Below are 21,860 nucleotides of genomic sequence, written 5' to 3' on the forward strand. Positions count from 1 at the left end.
AGACTGGAAAAAATAAGAAACGACAGATTCAGGAAGATCATGAAGGTGCAACACACGATTACGGAAGACATTAGAGCGAATCAGTTAAGATGGTACGGACATGTCCAAAGAATGCCTGAAGACCGCATACCCAAACAAATTTTAAATTGGGCACCACAAGGGAGAAGAAAGAGAGGAAGACCAAGATTAAGTTGGAGAGAAGGTATCGAGAAGGATATTCGAGAGAGAGGATTGGAAGAAGATCTTTGGGAAGATCGAGAAAAATGGAAACTGGGAATCGGAAGACGGCAAAGAACGTTTTAACCCGATTAATATATATAGAAAAAACTCTCCAATGATTATTATTATTCGTGAAGGGTACATACATCTGGAGACTACAATACTTCTTTTTATACGAAAAAATTTCAACTTCATGAAACTTAAATTCGTTTGTAACGAAGTCGTCGTTATATCACGATAAGTTACAAATTTTTAGAATGTAAACTGGGAAGCAAAAAAGACAGTTCATCTATCTAGGATGGTCAATTAGTACCAAGCAATCGTCAGCGTTTTCGTTAAAAAGGGGGCGGTGAATAAACGTCCGACGCACGGTAATTTACTTTGGGGCGGTGTTTTCTCAGGAATGACACGTGATTATCCTTGTTCGCATCGTAGAGGCGGCGTTAGAACGTGCAAACATCAAGGATCGACTAATAAATGACAAAAGTCGTAGTCGGAGAATATGTGACAGATTTAAAGGGAAATTAACAAGAAAAATTGATCGGGATGTGCCGCGTTGCATTGTTATTAAATCGTAATCAGCCAAATTTTTGATCGAATTATTTTCCAGTTTGTAATGAAAATAAGCAAAAAATTCCATTTCTGTATATCTCATGTTCTGTTATGGATAACGTGGGAGATTTTCATTTATTCAAATTCAAATGTAAAAGCAAACATTTTTTTCCTCGTACCCTTCTTATCGATTTCGTTGGGAAAGTTATCGCGATTTCCTTTATTTATGGTTATCTCCATCAAAGAAGAGATTGGAAGACCCGATCGTAGGTGGTATGTGATGTGTGAGCACCCTGGGGTACATTAAAATCAGTCCGAGTGTGTGATCAACCCAAGGAATGCGGCGACGTTCACCCTCTCTCCAATTTTCTACCCGTTTCGTGCTGTCTCAATGGAGATACGCAAATAATGGTAGTGGAATATATATAAAGAAATCCCTGTATTATCGTAAAAATCACTATGCATTGCAAAATGGGAAGAACAGGGGCGAACCAAAACACTCTTCTCTTTTTTTGGTTAGAAAGGAATTTAAAAAGCGTTCGTCTTTTGACGTTATACAATATGTGCTAACCTAAACACAACTACTATTTAGTTTGATTGGATACTTTAGTTCTATCCATTCTGTTTAGTCCGATATTAATGAATGTTTTCAATAATTTCTCTCTTATTTCAAAGCAGATTGAATGCGCGGTTTGTTAAAAGGATTTTGATCTATAATTATCAGTATTCCAGTTGCAGAATTCGGATGATACTGCCGATTCAGATATAATCTTTGACAATCTACAAAAACCATTAACAAATTTCCCCAGTATTCATTTTAAGGAAAATTTCTTATATATTTTGCCCCTTCTACTTTTTTAGAATTCGTTTAGAAACAGTAAACTTTTTGCAAACTCCATTTTCAAGTATGCGGAAGAAACGCCTTATCGTTAATATTCCTCTCGACATTACATTTTCTCTTCCGTAAAATCTGTAACAGTCACCTCAAGCTAAACTTCTCAAGAAAACATCTAATGTTATGGAAAACGAGTGTTCTCCCAATTCATCCGACCTGTGGATAGAATTGGTCGTAAAACTCATCCAATAGGTGGTTACGAGTTAGGAACGGCGACAATGGGGAGCGTTTTCGGGACTCCCTTCTTCAATCTACGACTTCTAAATGGGATTTGGGATATCCTTTGATTATCGTTTAAGCCCCTCCGTGTTTTGAATAAAGAAAAAGAGATGTTATGGCGACGAAAATTCTTGTTGGGTGACAATTGAAAACATTTTATTGTTTTTAAAGTCGGCGCTATATAGGAGGTGTAGAATAAGATGTTTGTTCAGAAATTCAATCAGCTAAAAGTAGTACAATTAACTAATGAATATCAAGTTAGGAAACTTGATTTTTTGCTCAACTTAATGCACTATAAATTGTATACAAACTCACACATTAATCGACGGTATTCAAACCATAAAACTTTCTGAAGCAACAACTATAATGTGGGCAAATCAAGTATTCTTATAATGAAATACCCAAGGAAAGTATAATACATAATAGCAAGAGATATCCTTGAGATGTGCCTGGATTAGTGTGTAAATACAATAGATGGCTTCGAAATAACTATCCTGATGATTCTACAGAAGTATGCATATAATAAAAATTAAAAATCCACAGCAGTGAAATCTCCTGTTACAAATAATACTTTTAACAAATCAGTACAGCCGTATTCTTCAATCGCTGCAGAGTTGTTTTTTGTTTCTTCAGAAAAATGTGGACATTGTCATATTTCTTGTGGAACGTGCCGTTTTGCTAAGGTGGTTTAAGTGTTCTCAATGTTCTCAAGATGATCCGCAAGACCAATTTTACATCACAATTTTAATATGCAAGAAGTGTGTCCCAATTTGATACCAGTATTTTTCACGTTTATATAAAAACCTCCTAATAACGTTTCTATTGAAAATGGCCCATAATTATGGAAAAGGATAATGATAAGTTGATAGTTTGTAATTTTTCATGATCTTGAAACGAAGAGGTAATCCAAGCAATGCAAGAAGCAGAATGCACCAGGAGCTTGAACGGACAATGAAAGTTTAAAGAAAAAAAATATCGTTTCTTCGATATCCATGGTATTGTATAGTTCCCGAAGGTCACTATCTTTACCTTCGTGAAAGAATAATAAAACAAGCCAAATCGTGGAAGGAAATGTCATAGATAATGCCTCGGCTCATTCCGTATTTTCTAGTCAAGCTCCGTGATTTCTATACGTTACCTACATTAAAAAGAATAATATTTCAAACAATATACGAAGATGGTTCCAAAAGTACACAATCTATAGAGCATATGTTTCAAGTTTGACTACCCCAGGTTGTTTAGTATTTGTTTGGCACACATCAATAGTGAACGTTTTCAGTGGATTTGTAAACATGGAAGACCAGCATCGCATTGATTGTCCAATTAATTCCTGATTTCAGGAATGTTGAAAATAATCCACAAATAGACACACGGATATAGCAGGCATTTCAAAAAGTGTGGTACATCGTATATTAACTGAAAAGGACAATCAAACCAATGGACTGAAAAGGAAGAACCGGCTCCAAGGAATGCAAAGACCGATCCATCTGCAGGCTATTGCAATGGCCAAAATTAATGAATTAAAGTTTGAGAATTGTTACCTCATGCATCATATTCGTCGAATTTAGCCATTATTTTCTGTTCTCAGACTTGAAAAAATGATTCGGTTGTCAAAGATTTTCGAGCAGTAAAGCTATTAGCTATTTCGAGGTGCTTGACGATGCTTATTATAAAAAGAGTATCGCAATTATTGAACATCGTGTATAGAGTTAAAAGAAGATTACGTTGAAAAATAAATATATGTTTTTCCCAAATTTTCCTAGTCTTTGTTGGGCTAGATACTTCCGAAACCATCCTCGTAAGACTTGTATGCAGCGTTGTACGGATATCAATATTGTTATTTAACAACCACACCTCGTATTGAGGAGACGAATTCAAGAAAGCTGTAGCAAAATACATTCACTAATGTAATAGTCTAAATTGGATTTCTCGGTAAATCACTTTCATGTTAGTTTAATCCTTTTGATCGATATTTAAATTGAATAAAGTAATTATGAGGCTATCCACGTTCGGCAACTACAATAACAGAAGTTGATACAATAAACAATGCGGGCACATCTTATTCCGAGAATGAAATTTATACAATCCATTCAGTGATTGTCTATATCATGGCAGTCGACAATAATTGCAATCCCAAACAAAATCATTTGCGTAGAGCTGAACAAAGAGCAGAGGATACATAAGAGCGCCTTTTATAAATGATGAGTCCATGGGTCGGCCTCTCGACGCGACATCGTCCCAGACTAGTAACATAAACTTTGCCGCATGCAAAACAGTTGAATAATCATTAGCCGGGTCCGACTACCGCCCGTTTGTTCTTTCGACTGGATTGCCGAGATGTGTTGTTTATTTTTTCATTCTATTCAAATGCCGACGAAGAGTATGCGCTTTCAGAAAATAAATTTCCTCGCCACTACAATCGCGGATTCGCTGTTTGATTTAAATTTTGGAATTATTTTTTAACCAACATGTTGTAAAATACCAGGAGTACGAATCTCATCATTCAGCTGCCTCGGTGGCTCTTAACGATTTACCGTACATCTCTACCTAAACACTTTTCTTTTTAGAAATATATTATTCTGTTTTATTCAACTGTCGCGCAAAATTATATGAAATCCGGATTTTTATATGTCCAACAAATATTATTTAGTTTCTAATTGTATTGGTTTCCATAATATATAATTTTGAAGTAAATATAGTTATCTTCCATACTTCTATTGCTCTTTCCCTTCATATACTCTATTTAATAATGGGATTCTCTGTTTCCAGACTCTATTTATAACTAGACCATGGTTTTCTAGACTTTTTTTTGTCCGCTGCAACTAACTGTTGAAAAAGTTTGATGAGAGATTTATTCGTATTCACACAATTGTTAAAATTAAAGCATTATAGCAAAACAAATTGTTGAAAGTATATATAGATTCTTCATCTTCAATTCGAACAGTGGGCATTACACCAGTCTTGAAGAATATATCTAAAATAAAGAATATGATTATGAAACATCGTCGATAAATCAAGAAAGATCCCAGGCATCTCATTAGAAGGTTTTGGATTTCAGATGTGGTGATTCTGAATCAAAACATGAGGCTTATTCGTAGAGCGAACCCAGTACTTCTTCTCCAAAAAGTTATAGACCACAAATTGGGCAAGGATGTGTTACCATCAGTTCGTTCATAGAGCTTGCGAAAAACATTGCAAAAATTAATAAACCGAGGTACGTTGCAATATAAATTTTATTCGTCCCACTGACTACTTTATTTTAAGCGTGAAAAACTATTTCCATCAATCGTAAAAACATATTTTAATGCTTCAGGAATGAAATGCGTGGAGTAGAGCATAACTATAACAAACTAATTCAAGTTCAGGGAGATTATATTGAATAAACTGTGTCAAATCATAAAATTCTTTCTGAACTATAAAACTTCTCATCGTCTTCTTTCGATGCCGTGTTTTGCAGCCTAGGTTATCTCCATGACAATTTGATTGAATTAGTCTCTATCTGTCGATACTGTGAATAGTTTTTCTACTCCCAGTCCCGATAGATTTTTGCGACCTATCCATCTTCTGCCTTCAACCTTTCCCTGAATGACCAGGCGAGGGATGTGATAGTTAGTACCTCGAATTATATGCCTGTTTTCGATCCGTATCCCTCCATTAATGGTACGTGCAGTCTTGAGGATTCTCCGAAAGCACCAAATCTCGAACGTTTCTATTTTATTGATGATGTCAGATTTAAGTGTCCATGTCTCACATCCGTACAAAAAACTGCTCCAAAAGTAACAGTGCTCTTAGTCTGCATTACATCACCAGGAAAAGTTGACTAGAGTCTTGTGATACTCTTCATAGATATACATAAGACACAAGTTTAATCTGATGACATTACATTTTATATAACTGTAAAGTAACTGTCTATCCATCCAACGGATTCTTTATACTTTCCTCATTTGGACTTTCAGTTTAAAAAATAGAATAACGATCTATATACCGTAAATTCTAGGTTAACATTATAAAGTCTAATTCTATGTTTATTTTTAAATCAAGAATGAATTCATTTCTGCGGAATTAATGAGAACTAAAAATAAATTAAATCACTCGCTATCATCAGTCACGGAAAGAGGGAATTATCGAATTTTTTTTATTAGTATGCCTACTAAATGTCATAGTTTTATTAATAATAATAATGGATTAGTCCTCATATTCCATGTCTATACCTTCTCGTTTATATTTCGTCACAATTTACGGTCCATTTCTGCCAGTTTCTAACTTTTACTTTGCTTACTTTACTTTGCTTTAGATTTTTTTTGTCTCTACGTAGTTTGACTAAATTAACACTTGATTTTTCCAGAATTTGAATCAGTTATAAAGAAATCTAGTATTACGTATTTCTTCATAATAATTTTAATGTTAATCTTACCCGCACAACAGCGAAGAAGTCAGAAATGTTTCTAGATACTATTAGATAATTTAAAATGGTTGTTAGATCCTTGCGAATTGCGAACAAAATTGGTCTCAAAAATAATAATAAATGCAAATGCTCATAATAGATTTCTAACATCAGTTTGTTAACTTAAATCCAGTTATCGTGAAAAAACGATATTTTTTGTTTGAAACAGTCGAACGAAAATCGCAAATGGATTGCAATTGATCCCTTGATTCGGACGTAGCTAGCATGAAAATCTTCCTCCATCATGCAAATGCCGACATTACCGTAGGTAAAGGCGAAATAATTTTGTTCCTGTTCGGTTCGTAGTTGGTTGCGTGCCGGCGAAAGATAACACCACCACTCTGTCACCGGTGACGTTATCGGGAACGGAGCCACCATCGCGTTTGTCGACTAATTGCGGCCTGCAGTTTTTCACTTTTTTTTTTTAGTTTTCAAATCAACGAAGTAAAAAGTTTTGTCTGATTTGTGGAGGACAAACCACATCGATAATTCGAATTATAATTGATAACTTTATAAATTTTTAATAGAAACCTTATTATGTAATAAATTTAATATACAAAATGTTCCTTAGTTATTGCAGTGTATTCAAATTAACAATATGTCAAAAATAATTCGAAATAGCTACAGCTATAAAACTGGTAAATTTTGAAAATACACTTTTTGTTGCTGAATAATCAAGTAAGACTCCCGCGAAAGTTGATGGTTACCAATAGCTGAACTAGGATAAGTTGAAAATCTTCTTCATATAGCAAGTGATGCGATGGGGTGTGTATTACACCATTTTATATTTTACTTTAAATTAAAGACACAAGATTCGGAATTAAACAATTTTAAAATGGAATTAAAAACGTCGTGTAGTGGCGAAAAGTATATCAGTATATCAATTTATCCATCTCGTCCTTATTGGTTCCTCTTTCAAATTCAGAAAAATTTTGACCTGGATTACAATCAAATAATAAAATTGTTGAAATTGCCAATTCCACAACATCGACAAGTAAATTACAGGAAACAACAAAAAAGTGGGTAATTTATTTCGGAAGTTAAATAACCACCAACGGCTATTCCAGATTTTGGAATTAACACTTGAAAGTATTTATGCCTTTATTACACCTAACTTTCAACTAAGAATGGCTGCAAATAATTGTCTTAGTGTCGTAGAGATGTGCAACGATGCGAAAAGGCCCCAAAGGGCCCACATCGGCTGCCATTAGCCGTCTACTACAATCCGCGTCGGTAATTTCGAGAAAAACACCGAGCGCGAACCATCTACTCCCCATCACACCTCGCGAGAGGTCTTCTGGGACCAATAACCCTATCTTGAGTATCTCTCTGGGGTTACATAACCCTTATAGAAGCATCGTCGGACCGCCTCTGGTTCAAACGAATCCACTAATAAATTACCAACATACGTACGGAAATAATAACTGTTACGAGAAATAATTGAATTAGAAACTGTGGTTTTTCAAAATGACTAGGATATAGCATCAACATTCGATTTTAATGATGCTAGGTGGGCTTACGATTTTTTATGAAGCACGATAGCAATTATGAAAGCATCATCTAAACGTTATAATAATGTCAGGTCGAGTATTATGCAGCGAAAAACCTAAAGTTTATACTTTAGTTGAAAATATAAGTGAACATTATTGAAAAAATTGGGATATAAGTGAACTAGAATAGAAGTTAAATAATACAAAGGGAAATTGAGGAACAATTCTAAGCAAAACATGAAAATCAATTGAAATATATGAATAAAACTAAAATGTAAAAAAAAAAAGATAAAAATTATACCTCGAACAAGTGACTCTAGAATCTGAAATATCAAACATCAAAGTGTAGGTATAAAGTGGACAAAAGTAATTAAAGAAAAAAGAGATGTAGCAAATCAAAATCAAAAATGTGTCGCGAGGTTTCTTATTAATTCACAAAACGTTAAAAAAAAATAATTTAGACATCAATTGTTGTTCCAATTTCCGATATGAACGATAAAAATTAGGCTAGAATATGACTGATTAAAATTTTCATTTTAAAATCAAATGAAAGTTTCAAGTTTCAATTTTATTTACGTTCAATTTTATGTTAAAATTTTAGCGAATGCGAACGGAAGAACATTTTACGAGGGCAATTTTTTGTTTCAACCTCCGATCGCTCCGCACTACACACTCCGCCATTGTGGATATCCAGGTGTCAGTCGGCGTTGTGCTGCAGCCACGTAAACATTATTGATGCTTCCGCCAAGTGTGAATTGCGAAGTATGACTAATTTTGACAGCTGACAGCAACAGTAGTGTCTATACGTTCGAGAATTACAAGACGTACTCGTAATTTCACTAAGAAGATAACAAGCAACTACAGAAGAATAACCTTACTGGGACTGTGAAAGCTAACAAGATTCATAAGTAGAAAATATACTGGATGATCCATAAAGTGGATTCCGTAAAGGTAAAAGAGTACAAGATCACGTATTTACCACCATTTATAAAGCTGTCCGCCGAGATAGAAATGCATTATTTGGATTTATTGATCTGAAGAAAGCTTTTAACGAAGTAACACGGACAAATATATGTCACGAAATGTCAACCATGTTATTAGTAAAAACCTAATTTCAGAGGTTTTTCTAACCACAGAAAAAGTAAGACAAGATGGTGGCTTGAATCCATTGCTATTCAACCTAATTTCAGATGATATAATGAATATGTGATTATCCAAGTCAAAGAAAGTGTACGTTGGATATAGAAACCTACAAATAGTGAAAATATTTGAGGGAGCATACGCTGATGATATAGTCCTTATTGCAGAAAACATTTATCTACGGAAAAACTTTGACATTTGGACCGATATATTAAGGCAGTTTGGTAAGAGGATATATGCGGAAAAGTCGGCAATAATGGCACTTAACGATCAAACATTAAAATAGAAGGACATAGGATTAAGTGTTCAATACCTTGCAACAGAAATAGAAAATACAGAAATGAAAATGAAGACGTCGAGATTACTAAGAGAATCAATAATGCCCTACATACATTTTACACCATAAATAAACGCCTGCAAAATAAAAGAAATACAAAACTAACTTTCTATAAAGCAGTTTAAGGACCAATATTGAAACACAAATCTCTTTAATAGACAAAAAAGTATATCAAAAATTAACAAATCACCAAATGCGACAAGATCTGGAAATTATGGAATTCATTGAGCAAAGACAGTTAGGTAAGTTGGTGAAGTTATTAACAATGAATGGAAGACTCAAGATATGCGAAGAGAGTATGGAAAGCAAAATTAGGCAAAAACAAAAAAAGTAATTGGTACTATACTTGAGGAAAGAGGCAATACAAGGAGGAAAGCCAAAAATAACAGTATTTTGAGAAAAGAATGGACAAAATTTGTATATAGTACATAACTGTGAACTTAGACATCACTATTTGGTATATGTGGCTACGACGTTTACTATTGAATAGAAAAAGTTAGAAAATACTGAAATGAAACGTAATAATTTGCAGGTTAGGTGATGTTTTCAAGTAAATGTATCGCGGGTTTTGAATTAATCCCCTACATTAAGATAAATAAATTAAAAACATTACCAAAATTATGAATAATTACATTGAAGAATTGGGCTGATATTTTCCAATGATTGTAGATAGTTATGGATCATATTGGCCATATTCAAATCCTTGTAGATACGCTAATGGAGTGAATAGATAGTCTATCCGTCTACCCTTCGCAATATCCGATAGTAAGATTATCGTGCCGAGCTTAATGAGTCGTGCAACTAATCCTGGATCAGAGAGCGAGTGCTAGCGATACCAGCGTCCAGGGACGTCCATCAAATATTCACTCGTCGTCTTTAACATGGTTCTACCGCGACGAAAGGCGGTCTCTTTAGCGCCGCCATCAAATATTGAAACTTGCAACGGAGAAAAAACTCTGAAAAGTCTGAAAAAGTCCCACGAGATCAACGACTAAGCGTTATCTACGGTATCCGACGGGCATCCTTTAATTCCGGCTGACAGGTGGACGGCGGAGGATTTCCTGTGGGAGCCACTCTGACCATCTTATATCACGCCGCTCCCGATACGGATGGACAGAATACGGATGAAGGGGGTAGGGTGGGTTAGTGACGGCGGCGGCTTTGCATGCATGTGGCGGCCAGATAAAGCGACGGCAACGTTAAACGACACAGCCAGAGATGAAATAGACCTGAGGGGGTCCTTCGTTAATCTCTCTTTGTACGTGATACTGGAGAATTACGCATTCGGACTAACTATTAGATAACATATTCCAATAGCTTTCGCTTTGATCTGTGTCGAATGTTTAACCAACTTCGAGAATATAAAGATATTTGTATTTTTTAAGCTGATAATTATTATTTTCTACGTTCGAGCAGCAATAAACAACTTTATTGAACTATATTTACTGGAAAAAGTGGATCTTTATTGCACTGTGCAATAAATATTTATTGCAGTCATCTGTCTTTATAGTACAGAGGTTTCTACCAAATATTTTCGTCCTTTTTTTGTTAGATTGTTAAAAATTTCAAAGATTTGTGGATTTTATTTTGTTATCAATAATATTTATTATGTACTGGATTACGAAATTACTAGAAAATGTATTGTTTTCTAAAATGTCATATTATTATGAATTATAAACACAAATATAAATGCCTCAAATATACGCCATCACGACGGATTAATTTTTTTTTCATGAACGTAGAAAAAATATTGAATGCAACTCATGCAAAAGTGTTTATTGCACTCGACTCAGCCTAACGGCCTCCTTAGACAAATTCACGTGCAATAGACACTTACTTTTTGTACTTGTTACATAAATAACTATTATTCGTTCAATAGAATATTATTTTTTTGTGTTACCACTATAAGGATTAACTGAAAAGTTTTTGACTTCAGCCTGGAAATGTCATTTTAGACATTTGGTTTCTGTTTGACAAACATCTAGTGAGTGAGTACATTATTTTGGGCATTTATCTACAGATCTCAATGATTTTTCCACCTGAATCGATACAAAAACGACTAAAAAATGAATTTTTTGCTTTTTCGTAGGTTTATATCGCAATAAACATTCTACACACATTTCAGTCTTTTAATAGTCAAGATAATTATAGATGCAAATAACAATTATTCAAAAATATATAAATAAGAAATGTCAAAATTCTTGGATTGTTTTCTCTTAATTCTTGATTTTATTTACTTCTTTCCACCAACTTCTCATTATCTGTTTTTGCATGAAACAACCTTTTGATCGTGCTTGCTGAACCTTTAATGGTTACAATTTATTTTCGTCTTTGATCGCATTGTAAACAAAAACCGAAATATTTTGATTTTTGATTACTAGAGACTAATTTTAATAAAGACTCTCTCGGAAACTATAGGGTTTATTTTAAATAATTATTGTGGCTAAAGTGAGCTTGTTTAATCAAAATAGAATTTCCAGAGCCATAAATACACTAATTCTAAGAAAATATTTTTCAAGTTTGAAAAAGATTTGATGTATTCAAGCAAGTACTTCAAAGCAAAGAATGTAATAATTATGAATGAACAGTAGTTCCACAAAAACAGTTATTCTAAGATAAATTTATGAATTATGACGCTTTTTATGGAAAATGAATATGGCTCTAATCACAATCTTGAAAGGTTTGTCTTGTTTTATGCATTTTTTTGTCTGAATTAGATATAATGTAGGCAACCAGCATATACAATATGAGATAAACATTTGTGCAGTCTTCGCTACGAATTTCAAATGAACACAAGCTTTGTAAACGTATACGAAGGTTCTTTTTGGATCAAGAGCTCCCATACTATTAAACTAGACGTACACGCAGAATATATGAGAAGTATAGCCTTTGAAAAAAGGATTTTGTCCGCCATTGCATCACATTCGAACAAATAAAAACTTGTTTGAAGGATAATACGCTGAAACAGAATAGTTTTTGCTTGATGATGGAAGACTATCATGATTTATACCTCTAAACTATTCGTAACTAGGAAGAAGCATACAAAAACGTGAACCATGTTCTTGAATCGATTAAATTACGGATGTAGAATTCATCATATTGTTGAATAAAACGAAATACCTTGATTTTTTCAAGTTCTTCATACAACAGTCAAAATTCAGTCGAATTTTGGATGATATTAAATATGTTTGAAACATATATTTTGGAAATTACATTTGAAACTTTCCCTAAACTCGTGTTTCGTAACCGCGGGTTTTCTCAGTTTAGCCCAACTTCAGGTTGTAATGAAACACTGTTATAAAATTATTATTATTATAAATGTGGTGGTTGCTGTGCAGGAAATTAGAGGACCCTCACATACAGCCGGGGATTAGATGAAGACCCGTAGGACCGTTCACTCTCTGCTTGTGGCATTTAATACAGACAACCGGAATTTTGGACTTTACGACTTATTACTGCTATTTTTATTTAATTTCTCATAACATCACATAACTAACGTGATTTCAAACTAAATTTGAGACGTTCTTAAAAATTGTAATTTTCTTTGATAAACGATCGTATAAAAAGTGATAGATAATAAAAAAAAATGTCAATACGTTAAAATCCTTCGGAAATTCTCATCCGTTAAAGACGCAGGACACATGTCTACGATGAGTTTTCCCGTCAGGATAAACCGGGATATAGCCACCGGAAATACAGCCTCAGATGCATCCATAGCGGAAATGAAATCTCGTAGGCGGAAAGACTAGTTTTTTTACATTTCTATCAGGGCGTTTATAAATAGCAGTTAAATCCAAAGGGTACAAATAATTTTACAGTCACCCTACTCGCATTTTTGATTGACTGTGAGTGGGAGGAATGGCATTTCTATTGGGGTAGAAAAGTCAAAATATATTGATGGTCAGCGAGGAAAACGATTTAAATAAATGACAAAAGATGAGGGTAGATTTACATTGAAGCGGCAATTATTCGGCAGATGAAAACTCACCAATCTTATGAAACAGTAATTCACATAGAAAATCATCATTTTACCTCGGCTCATTCACGTTCAACTTCCATCTTGTGCACACTACGTATCAAATCAGTATTTTTGGTGAAATATATAGCTCAAGATGATCATAGTACCAGAAAAGTCACTATAAGACTTCCATAATAAGATGGTCATGATGGTTTCTTACCTAGTCTAAGCTAGAGGTTGTATTCCATGCGGATGTTTCATCCATCACGTTGTATATGATGCTTTTATTTATCAAATATCAAATTTAGGTATCTACTGATCGATCTTTTTCGCGTGTTAAAACTACACCATAAAAATGAATTTTCAAACATTCTTCTCTTTCAATACGTCAGTTTAATAAATCAAATTCGCTTCTTATATTATGAGAAAAATCATTGATTATTATTGTGTATTATTGAATTGAACAGAACTACTCTACAAGAATTTAATCTCTTATTCAATCGAAAATATCAGGTAATAAGTTTATGAAACTTAATTGTGTATTATATATACAAATTATCAGTCTGTTTCGTTATTGGCGCCTGCCGAAGCGCCTTGTACATCAAACAGATCAGTACCTTCTATATTAGTTGTAAAAAAAATGATCCAATTGTTGTTGAATAAGAACTAAATTCAAATTTTAGAAGAACGACCCGAGAATATTTATGCTATTGTTGTTTATTGTGAATTTTTTTCGTTATCAAAAGAAAGTTAATTAATTTTAAAGGAAAAAAAATGTTTATACCAAAATTAATACTAGACATATCCCATATATTAAGTGTCAAATGAAATAAGCCAAATATCAGAACTCAAAGTATGCATTTATACAAAAAGTATTCATTTTCACTTTTTTACTGTTTTTAAGTTTTTTTAATCATAATAGAATATCAGGGACTTACATTTTAAGCAAGTTTGAAAGAATTTGTGATGTTGTGTTACTTCACTCACACTCAACAATGAAGCAAAATGAAGAAAAAATAATATAAGAAGGCTCCAATATCAAAACAAAAGATAATAGATAGTAATAACGGCGTGAGTAGATGTTTATAGTAAAGTTGCATTAAATTGAAGGAAATGATCCGAAACTAAAAACATTAATAGTACCAATGGTCTAAGGAAGTGAAAGACTAGATGTACATGAAGATCGTACGGTTTGTCGTCGATAGATACACTTTAGAAAGGTTTGAGATCAACGCTGGTGTTCACCAAGGATGCCTCTTTCGTGCTCCTCTACATCAATGATCTACTCGATGAAACTACAAGGCACAGATTCGTCCATCTTTGAAATATTGCCGGCACATTTGGAGCTCGGCTCCCAAACTTACCATGCTCGATTCAATACAGAGGAAAGCAGTTCGACTTATAGGCGATCCAGACTCTCTTTTATAGATACTTCCGAGCTGTCCAACATAATCCAACCTAGAGCAGTTTTTGAAAGCCCTACTCGATAAGCGGACACCGTTAGCAGTTGCTCAGAACTTTAATTTATCGATACGCATTTGTTTTACGTTTACTTTTGTGTAGATTACGCCTTAATGTCACTCACCGTTAAATGTTGAAATAACCACGCTCTGAGAATATTTGTTGCTACTTTGGGAAATATGCCTCTCTTTTTTTGATTTTTCTTTCCGTTCGTGTCGTCGTCCTCCTCTCCTGTACCCTCCCCGCTACCGATACTCGCATTACTCGCTTCACCTGCAACAATCAAGAAATTCAATGTTTTTTAGGTTATTTTAAAAATTATACGAAACATTTTAAAAACAATAATACGTCTGCCCATTGGATTTCATTTTTATAAATGAAATTAGTGACGGTATACGGAATTTTTTCCGATGCACCAATATAAAAAAAAACTTTTGAAAATACTAAAATTAACTCAAATGAAAGAATAGGTTGATACAAAATGTAGATACTGAAGAAGGTAGCTAGAGAGGAGGATGACGCTGTACACAAATGGTTAAAATGTTGATAGTGATACATTCCATTTGCCTAGAAAAAAATCATTTTCCTATTTCAACAATATATTAAATTATTAAAATAGTTTATATATAAACAGTATATTTATGTGAATTGATAGAAAATTACATTTTGCCTATTCTTTCAGATGATTTTTTATATAATTGTTTATCTATCAATATTATTATCTTTAATAGATTTATTGTTTTATCTAGATCAAACAAAGAAAGACAAGAAGATTTGTTTTTTAGTTATTCTAAAGCAGTGTTTGATTGTCAAGGGTGCAGTTCCTAATTGAACTCGACAAGATTTCGATTCCAATTTTAATTATTTGGTATACTTTGGTTTAATGACATCAAATTATCAACTGGGTGTTTGGCGTCGTCAAGTAAACTTTCCTGTGGCAGGTTCCGCGGGAAACCCAAGAGGTTTGAAATCTCGGTTTGCAATCAATAGTAAAACATTTATTTAGCTGCTATCTTTAAAAAACTAAATATATTGAATAAGGAGCTTCAAGTAATGAATGAAATATTTGTTTTCAGTACCATTATTGAATCGTATCAGACACATATTAACAACAAAAACAGTTTCATTGACGCCGAAAATATGAAGTAACTGATAGCACTTTAACTTGTCAATCATCCTAATATTCTATTGGATGATTTAAAAGGAAGGTTTTTTGCTTCGAGACAATTTGATTTTCCAGTATAGATGATGCAGTCAACGTTAGTGGAGTTGTCTGATTATCAAATATGTAGTGTCAAGAAAATCAAAATAATTTGTCATTCAAATACTTAGATTCATTTGGATTTAGTGCTCTCAGAGCCGGATTAAGCTAGAGGCTTGGGGGGCTATAGCCTCGGGCCCCAGGTCCAAGAGGGCCCCATCATTTGGAAATCATTCTGTATTTTTTGATGTGTTGATACCACAAATTTAACGTATCGATATTATTTTGTGAATTTTTCCGGGTTTTCGAATTGCTTAAAGGGGCCCCGTCATTATTTTAGCCCCGCGCCTTATAAATCTTAATCCGGCCCTGAGTGCTGTGAATGCTTCAGTAAAAAAATTGGCTGGACATAACACAACATGGAGACGGATGCTAACCAAATTGACACCAAAGATTTCATGTTAAAATAAAATAATATAGAAATTTTTATATAAATTAATTGGAATTCGATATTCAGTTTATAATAATACGTTTTGAAAACTTACTGCGTTTTATTAACAATTTTCTCAATCCTATAAATCGAATTTCTTAAGTGAAGAATTCAATTTTTCAATATTAAAAATTGTGTGTCTTACATAGGGGAAGCATAAAAATTTTATAGAAACTAAAAAGACTGGGAAAACTGTATAATGTATACAAACAAGCGACGTTTACAAATAATCATTATTTGGAAAAATGCAGTAACTATATTAAAAACGATGATGATTATTTGACACACTATTCATGATGAATTTGAATCATTATTATCCGAATCCATTATTTTAAAACACCAATACAGAAGTTGTCTATTTGATACTAGTTTAATATTTTGCATAAATTTTTTTATTGACAATTTTAGATATTATAAACAATTGAGGTAATTTACTTATGAACAAAATTCATATTTTTTAGAATACTTCAATTTTCAAACCGAAAACAGTTTCCTATGAAAAATAACTTTCTTTTGTAATATTACTACTAATAAAAATTGATTAGAAAATTGTATTAATGAACAAAATTATTACAAAAGAGATTATTAGATACGATTTACCAACCATAGGATTGTAAACTGCATTCAATAACCATTGAGCTGTCGAAGTTACTTTATATTTGTTGAGAATTTTGTGAAATCGTGTTAATTTCATTACAAATAGTATTATAGAATGATAAAAATGGAAAATTTTATATTTTCTAGTCAGAATGAAGCCTGCGACTATCGAACTGCAAGGTGACGACCTAACCACGCGACCGTCAACGCCTTTTTGGTTATAAATCGTTGACATAATACATATATTAAATCATAATTATTTTTATTATTAAAATATCACCGTCAAATATAACCAATGCTATTGATATAATTAATTGTGTTTGTCGGATTAATATTTATTAGTTTAGAATTACTAACAATTAGTAATTGATTCAAAGTTTCTAATGAATTAAAAAGTTTAAAGTCAACAGATTTAATCAAATGATATGTGGTCATAAAAATTTTACATGCTGTACACTTGATTGGACACACACCGTATTACAATTAAAAATTTCATTGTTTTCTCTTCTTAAGAGTTAGAAGGTGGGGAATCCAAGATTTTCACAAAAGAAAATGGCGAACAATATATTTTTTATGATCTGTTAAACAAAATTATCAAATCCCTCTCTTTGTTTTCACTTATGCGCCACTGTAAACTCTAATTACGATACGCAATTTTGCGGGTGTTGTAATGTGTGAGAGTACAGTGCCGGCGTGTCGTTTATGCAAAAACAAGCGAGGGTGAACAGTTTTAGAGGGGGTTAATGAGTCACTGCCAAAGGGGAAGAAATCAGATTAGGGTCGACCTCCGATTTTCAACTGTTTGTTGTTTGTTCTCCGTCGAATTGTAGTCATTACCAGAATCACAAACACACGCGGTTTGCTGAGTGAGAACAGAAGAAGGGTCCTTATATACGGTGAGAGCGATGACAATTAGAACGGAAGGAGTCAAGAGGTTTACGTTGTTTTTGTTCACGCTGTAAAGAGAATTGTTGGTGCTACGTCGATATTGATTGATTTTTAGATAGATTTTTTGTAAATGTGAATATAAGACAAGACGATATTAATATTGGAAATGATTTTATTTTTAATTAGTTTAATAGATAATTTTGTTTTGGCAGCAATAATAATAGTAGTCGTTATCTAAATAAAAATCCAAGTTGTTATGCACTAAGAACTAAATTAAACTACGATTAACCAAATACATTAACAAACAATCTCCTTCATAAATATTTTCTGAAACATCCACACTGAAATTTATATCTTCCATTGTCTATCTCAAGGAACACATGTTACTTTATGTTAATCGACATTATGAAGATAGCTGTGCCTGTCAGTTGTCAGACGAATTGCCTATTCACGGCCTAAGCTGATTACCATGGTCGAAAATAAACGATTGTCAAGTGTCACTCCGAAACTGACGTTTGTTTAAGGCGCTGTCTATCAATGCAAGCGGTGTAACGTCCCCGAGGAAAGGTTCATGAAAGTATTTTTGGTATCTCGAGGATACATGCGAAGATTTATATGAGAATCTACATCTTAATGTTAAAATTTGAAAAATATAAGCGATTATAATTATTCATTATATATCAAATCTAAACTGGAAATTGAAGGAGATTGAAGGTTAGTACGAATAAAAAATGAGACAAACAAAAAGAACATAGAAAAAAAAATTGAATTAATATATCAAATTATAGAAAAAAGTGTTAAATGTGTTATATCAGTCTAGTACCAGGACATATACGCTGTAGTAATGAGGAAGATTCCCGCTTTTATACTTGAAGAAATATCTAGAAACAATACTATGCATATTTTGCTCTAAATTTTAATACTAATAAAATTCCGCTCATATGAATTAATAGTAGTTTCCGAAAAGTCCGTAAGTCACATATAGGATAAACGAAACGTGCTCCATGGTGGATTTGTAGTTCAGTTTCTTACCAATAAAGTGCAGCGAATGAATAGAAACAAACAGTGTGGATTATTAATGTGATAAAGTAACTGAAGAGCAAGCCATTTCTGAAGGAAAACGGCAAATACAAAAAGAACATGACAAACCAAAAAGAGCAAATCACGTTCACGTTCCTAACGAACGAGATTGGACACATTGAGAAGTAAAGATAAAGAGAGAGAGAGAGAGAAATGCTTTATTGTGAAAAAATTGTTTACAATTTGTGGAAACCAAAAAACAAAACAGAAATAACTAAAAGACTTACACAAGACAACAACAATGAATAATGAAATTACCTTTCAAAATGTATCGAAAATCACAAACAACATTAAAACAGTGCGCAGCATGCTCCGAATATTAAATGTTAGTATTTGAATAAAAGTCTTTTATAAAGTAAAAGGCACTTTCCGGTAGCTATGCCTTCAAATCAATGCTAAATGCGGGAAAAAACGTTATAGATTTGATTTCAATTGGCAAATGATTGTGCATTTATTTTGCATTGTACAGTATTGAGCTATTAACCAATTCCGAACGTGGAGTAATTAGATGAAGGTCGTGGTCTGCGTTCCTAAGTGTATAGCTGTGCAATGATCATTCTAAAATTAGAGAAGCGTGCTTACGGATGAAGCAAACTGATTCAAAGATGAACAAGGAAGCAAGAGTCAATGTTTCTAATTTTTCAAAGAAGTCCCGATAGTAAGACACTCTTTAGTAGTTTAAATATTCACTCGAATTGAGTCGCACTAGACGTACCCTAGAAAGGAATGGCATATCGCAGATTCGACTCAATAAGGGCGTCATAAAATAACATAGAGTTGGATACAATAGGCTGCAATGTATTGTTTATGATAAAAATTAGGGCCTAGTATTGAGTCTTAAGGCATCCCACATTCTGTTGGCTTGCCAGAAGACATTGTATCAGAGAAACCAACAACGCAATGAAATAAAAATAGAGATTTAGGTATTTTGATTTTTATAAAAATACTGATATATCAAAAAATTATGATAACTAAATTTGTTAAACGTAAGTCATATAGATGTTTGATGACTTACAAGTGTACTAGATTTTTCTTGAAAGACATAATAATAATAACAGGTGAAATAGAGAAATAAAGTTGGAAATGAAAGTATAAGACAAATAACAAAACAAGAGCCGTTAGTGAGAGATGAAAAGTTAATTAAATTGGTATCAATATATTCTCAGTATAAAAACAGAATTACAAGAAGAGAAAAAAAAACCGTGAGCAGCAGCGCTCCATCACGAAAGTCGAATTTTTCGTCGAATGAAGAATTTAACTAATACACAAACAAATCTTTCCATAAAATGAATTTCTTGGAAATGATATCAATTCTCAATCTTATTTCTTTATATGGAAAATTTGCTATTCCTCAATAACTTTTCATTTCACAAGTTAACTCCCGGTAGTCTCGAACCCTCTTGTTCAATTCCAATTGACAACAAAGAAAAAATTGTCATAATGACAAGAAATTTCGAAAATGTGAAGTAAAAAAAATCACCCTAGCAACGATCATATTCGTATTATTCATTAAATAGGAGGCGGTCCAGTTCAACAATTACAACGATCAAAATGATTTCGGGCGTTTTGTGCTAGAAGAACTGAAGAAGAAAACTTTCAACTTGAGAAAGACAATTCTTCAACATCACCCCTACTTGCATGCGAAGTTCGAACCCTCTAGTTAAACTTTTACTGGCCAAAAACTAGGAAAATATAACAAAAATGGCCATAAAATGGAGAGGGGTGGAGATAGAAAGTTTCGACCTTAGACAGGAAATCATTTCGCAACTAATTGAACCTACATGCGAAATTTAATTTTTCAGTCGCTTTTCGTTTGACCTGCAGAGGTGAGCAAAGGTCAAAAACCACTTTTTTTGCACTGAGACCCCTCGAAATATTTATTTGTTTTCAACCAAACTCTAATAACATCAATCCGCCGCCAAAAAAGCCATGTATGCTAATTTTCAACCAACAGACATTCGCAAAACCATCATAATCGTGTTCAGGGGGTCTCAAAACATGGGAAAAATGATGTGCCCCCCATTTTTCTTCTAGTCATGCCTACCGTAATAGTCTAATTTTTCCTTGAAAAATTCGACTAAAAAAGTTGTAGTTCAAGAAATTTAATGACCTAATTAAGGAGATATGAGATAAGAAAAGAAAATTTTAACACAATACAGGAAAGGTTACAAGAACATTTGACATTTAAAAAGAACGAAAAAATAATAAGAAGATGAAGAGATATTGCATATTAATAAAAACCACCTAAATCAGTAACATACTATTGAGCATTTTTTTTAAATTTGCCCTGAATTGAAGTAGATAATATTGGAGAGGTATTTCTTTATCGACTCCCATTAAAATATACTAGCAGTAAGTATGTAATTGGCAAATTATAATTTTGTAGTGAAAAACGTGTTTTTTTTAATTTGTTTTAAAATAATGAATATATGGAGCAAGTTGTTTGCATAAAAAATTGTCCATTCGCGAAGTTAGTCATTACAATTAATTGCTATAACAATTACCATGTAATGATAGGGTACTCATTAGGTCCATAATTTTAAGTCTTCATTATTATTTATTGCAGTTTCACAAACACGGGAGAAAACTGACCGTTTTTATATAATTTTATATATTTATTAGAGAAATTGACTTATTATATTTAATATATACATGTAGTGACGAATAAATTATGATGATAAGTCAAAAATGTTTTAAAACAGTATTAAAATACTGAAAAAGACTAAATATAGCATATCATCATTATTGGTACCTTATTTCTATCATTCTGCATCCAAAGTTTTGGTACCATTGAATTTCCATTTCCTAGAAAGCCTTTTAGAAGATATTTCCGTGCTAATAATTCTTTCTTATTTAATTTTTAAGTAGCAACACAAATTGAAAGAAAAC

At 33.0% G+C, this 21,860-nt stretch overlaps 1 protein-coding gene across 6 annotated transcripts in view; it reads right to left on the reverse strand.

Annotated features, from left to right (window-relative positions):
* Positions 1-21,860, reverse strand: part of LOC130446301 (homeobox protein homothorax) — a 356,948-nt gene that overhangs the window by 51,624 nt on the left and 283,464 nt on the right. For 5 of the 6 annotated variants that reach the window (XM_056782466.1, XM_056782463.1, XM_056782462.1 and 2 more), the window contains one exon: positions 14,840-14,988. In XM_056782466.1, coding sequence (XP_056638444.1) covers positions 14,840-14,988 — 149 coding nt within the window. The remainder of the gene's footprint in view (positions 1-14,839; positions 14,989-21,860) is intronic. The other variant, XM_056782464.1, reaches the window with a different exon arrangement.

This window comes from Diorhabda sublineata, chromosome 7 (genome assembly GCF_026230105.1).
Source record: "Diorhabda sublineata isolate icDioSubl1.1 chromosome 7, icDioSubl1.1, whole genome shotgun sequence".
In the NCBI taxonomy this organism is placed as follows: domain Eukaryota; kingdom Metazoa; phylum Arthropoda; class Insecta; order Coleoptera; family Chrysomelidae; genus Diorhabda; species Diorhabda sublineata.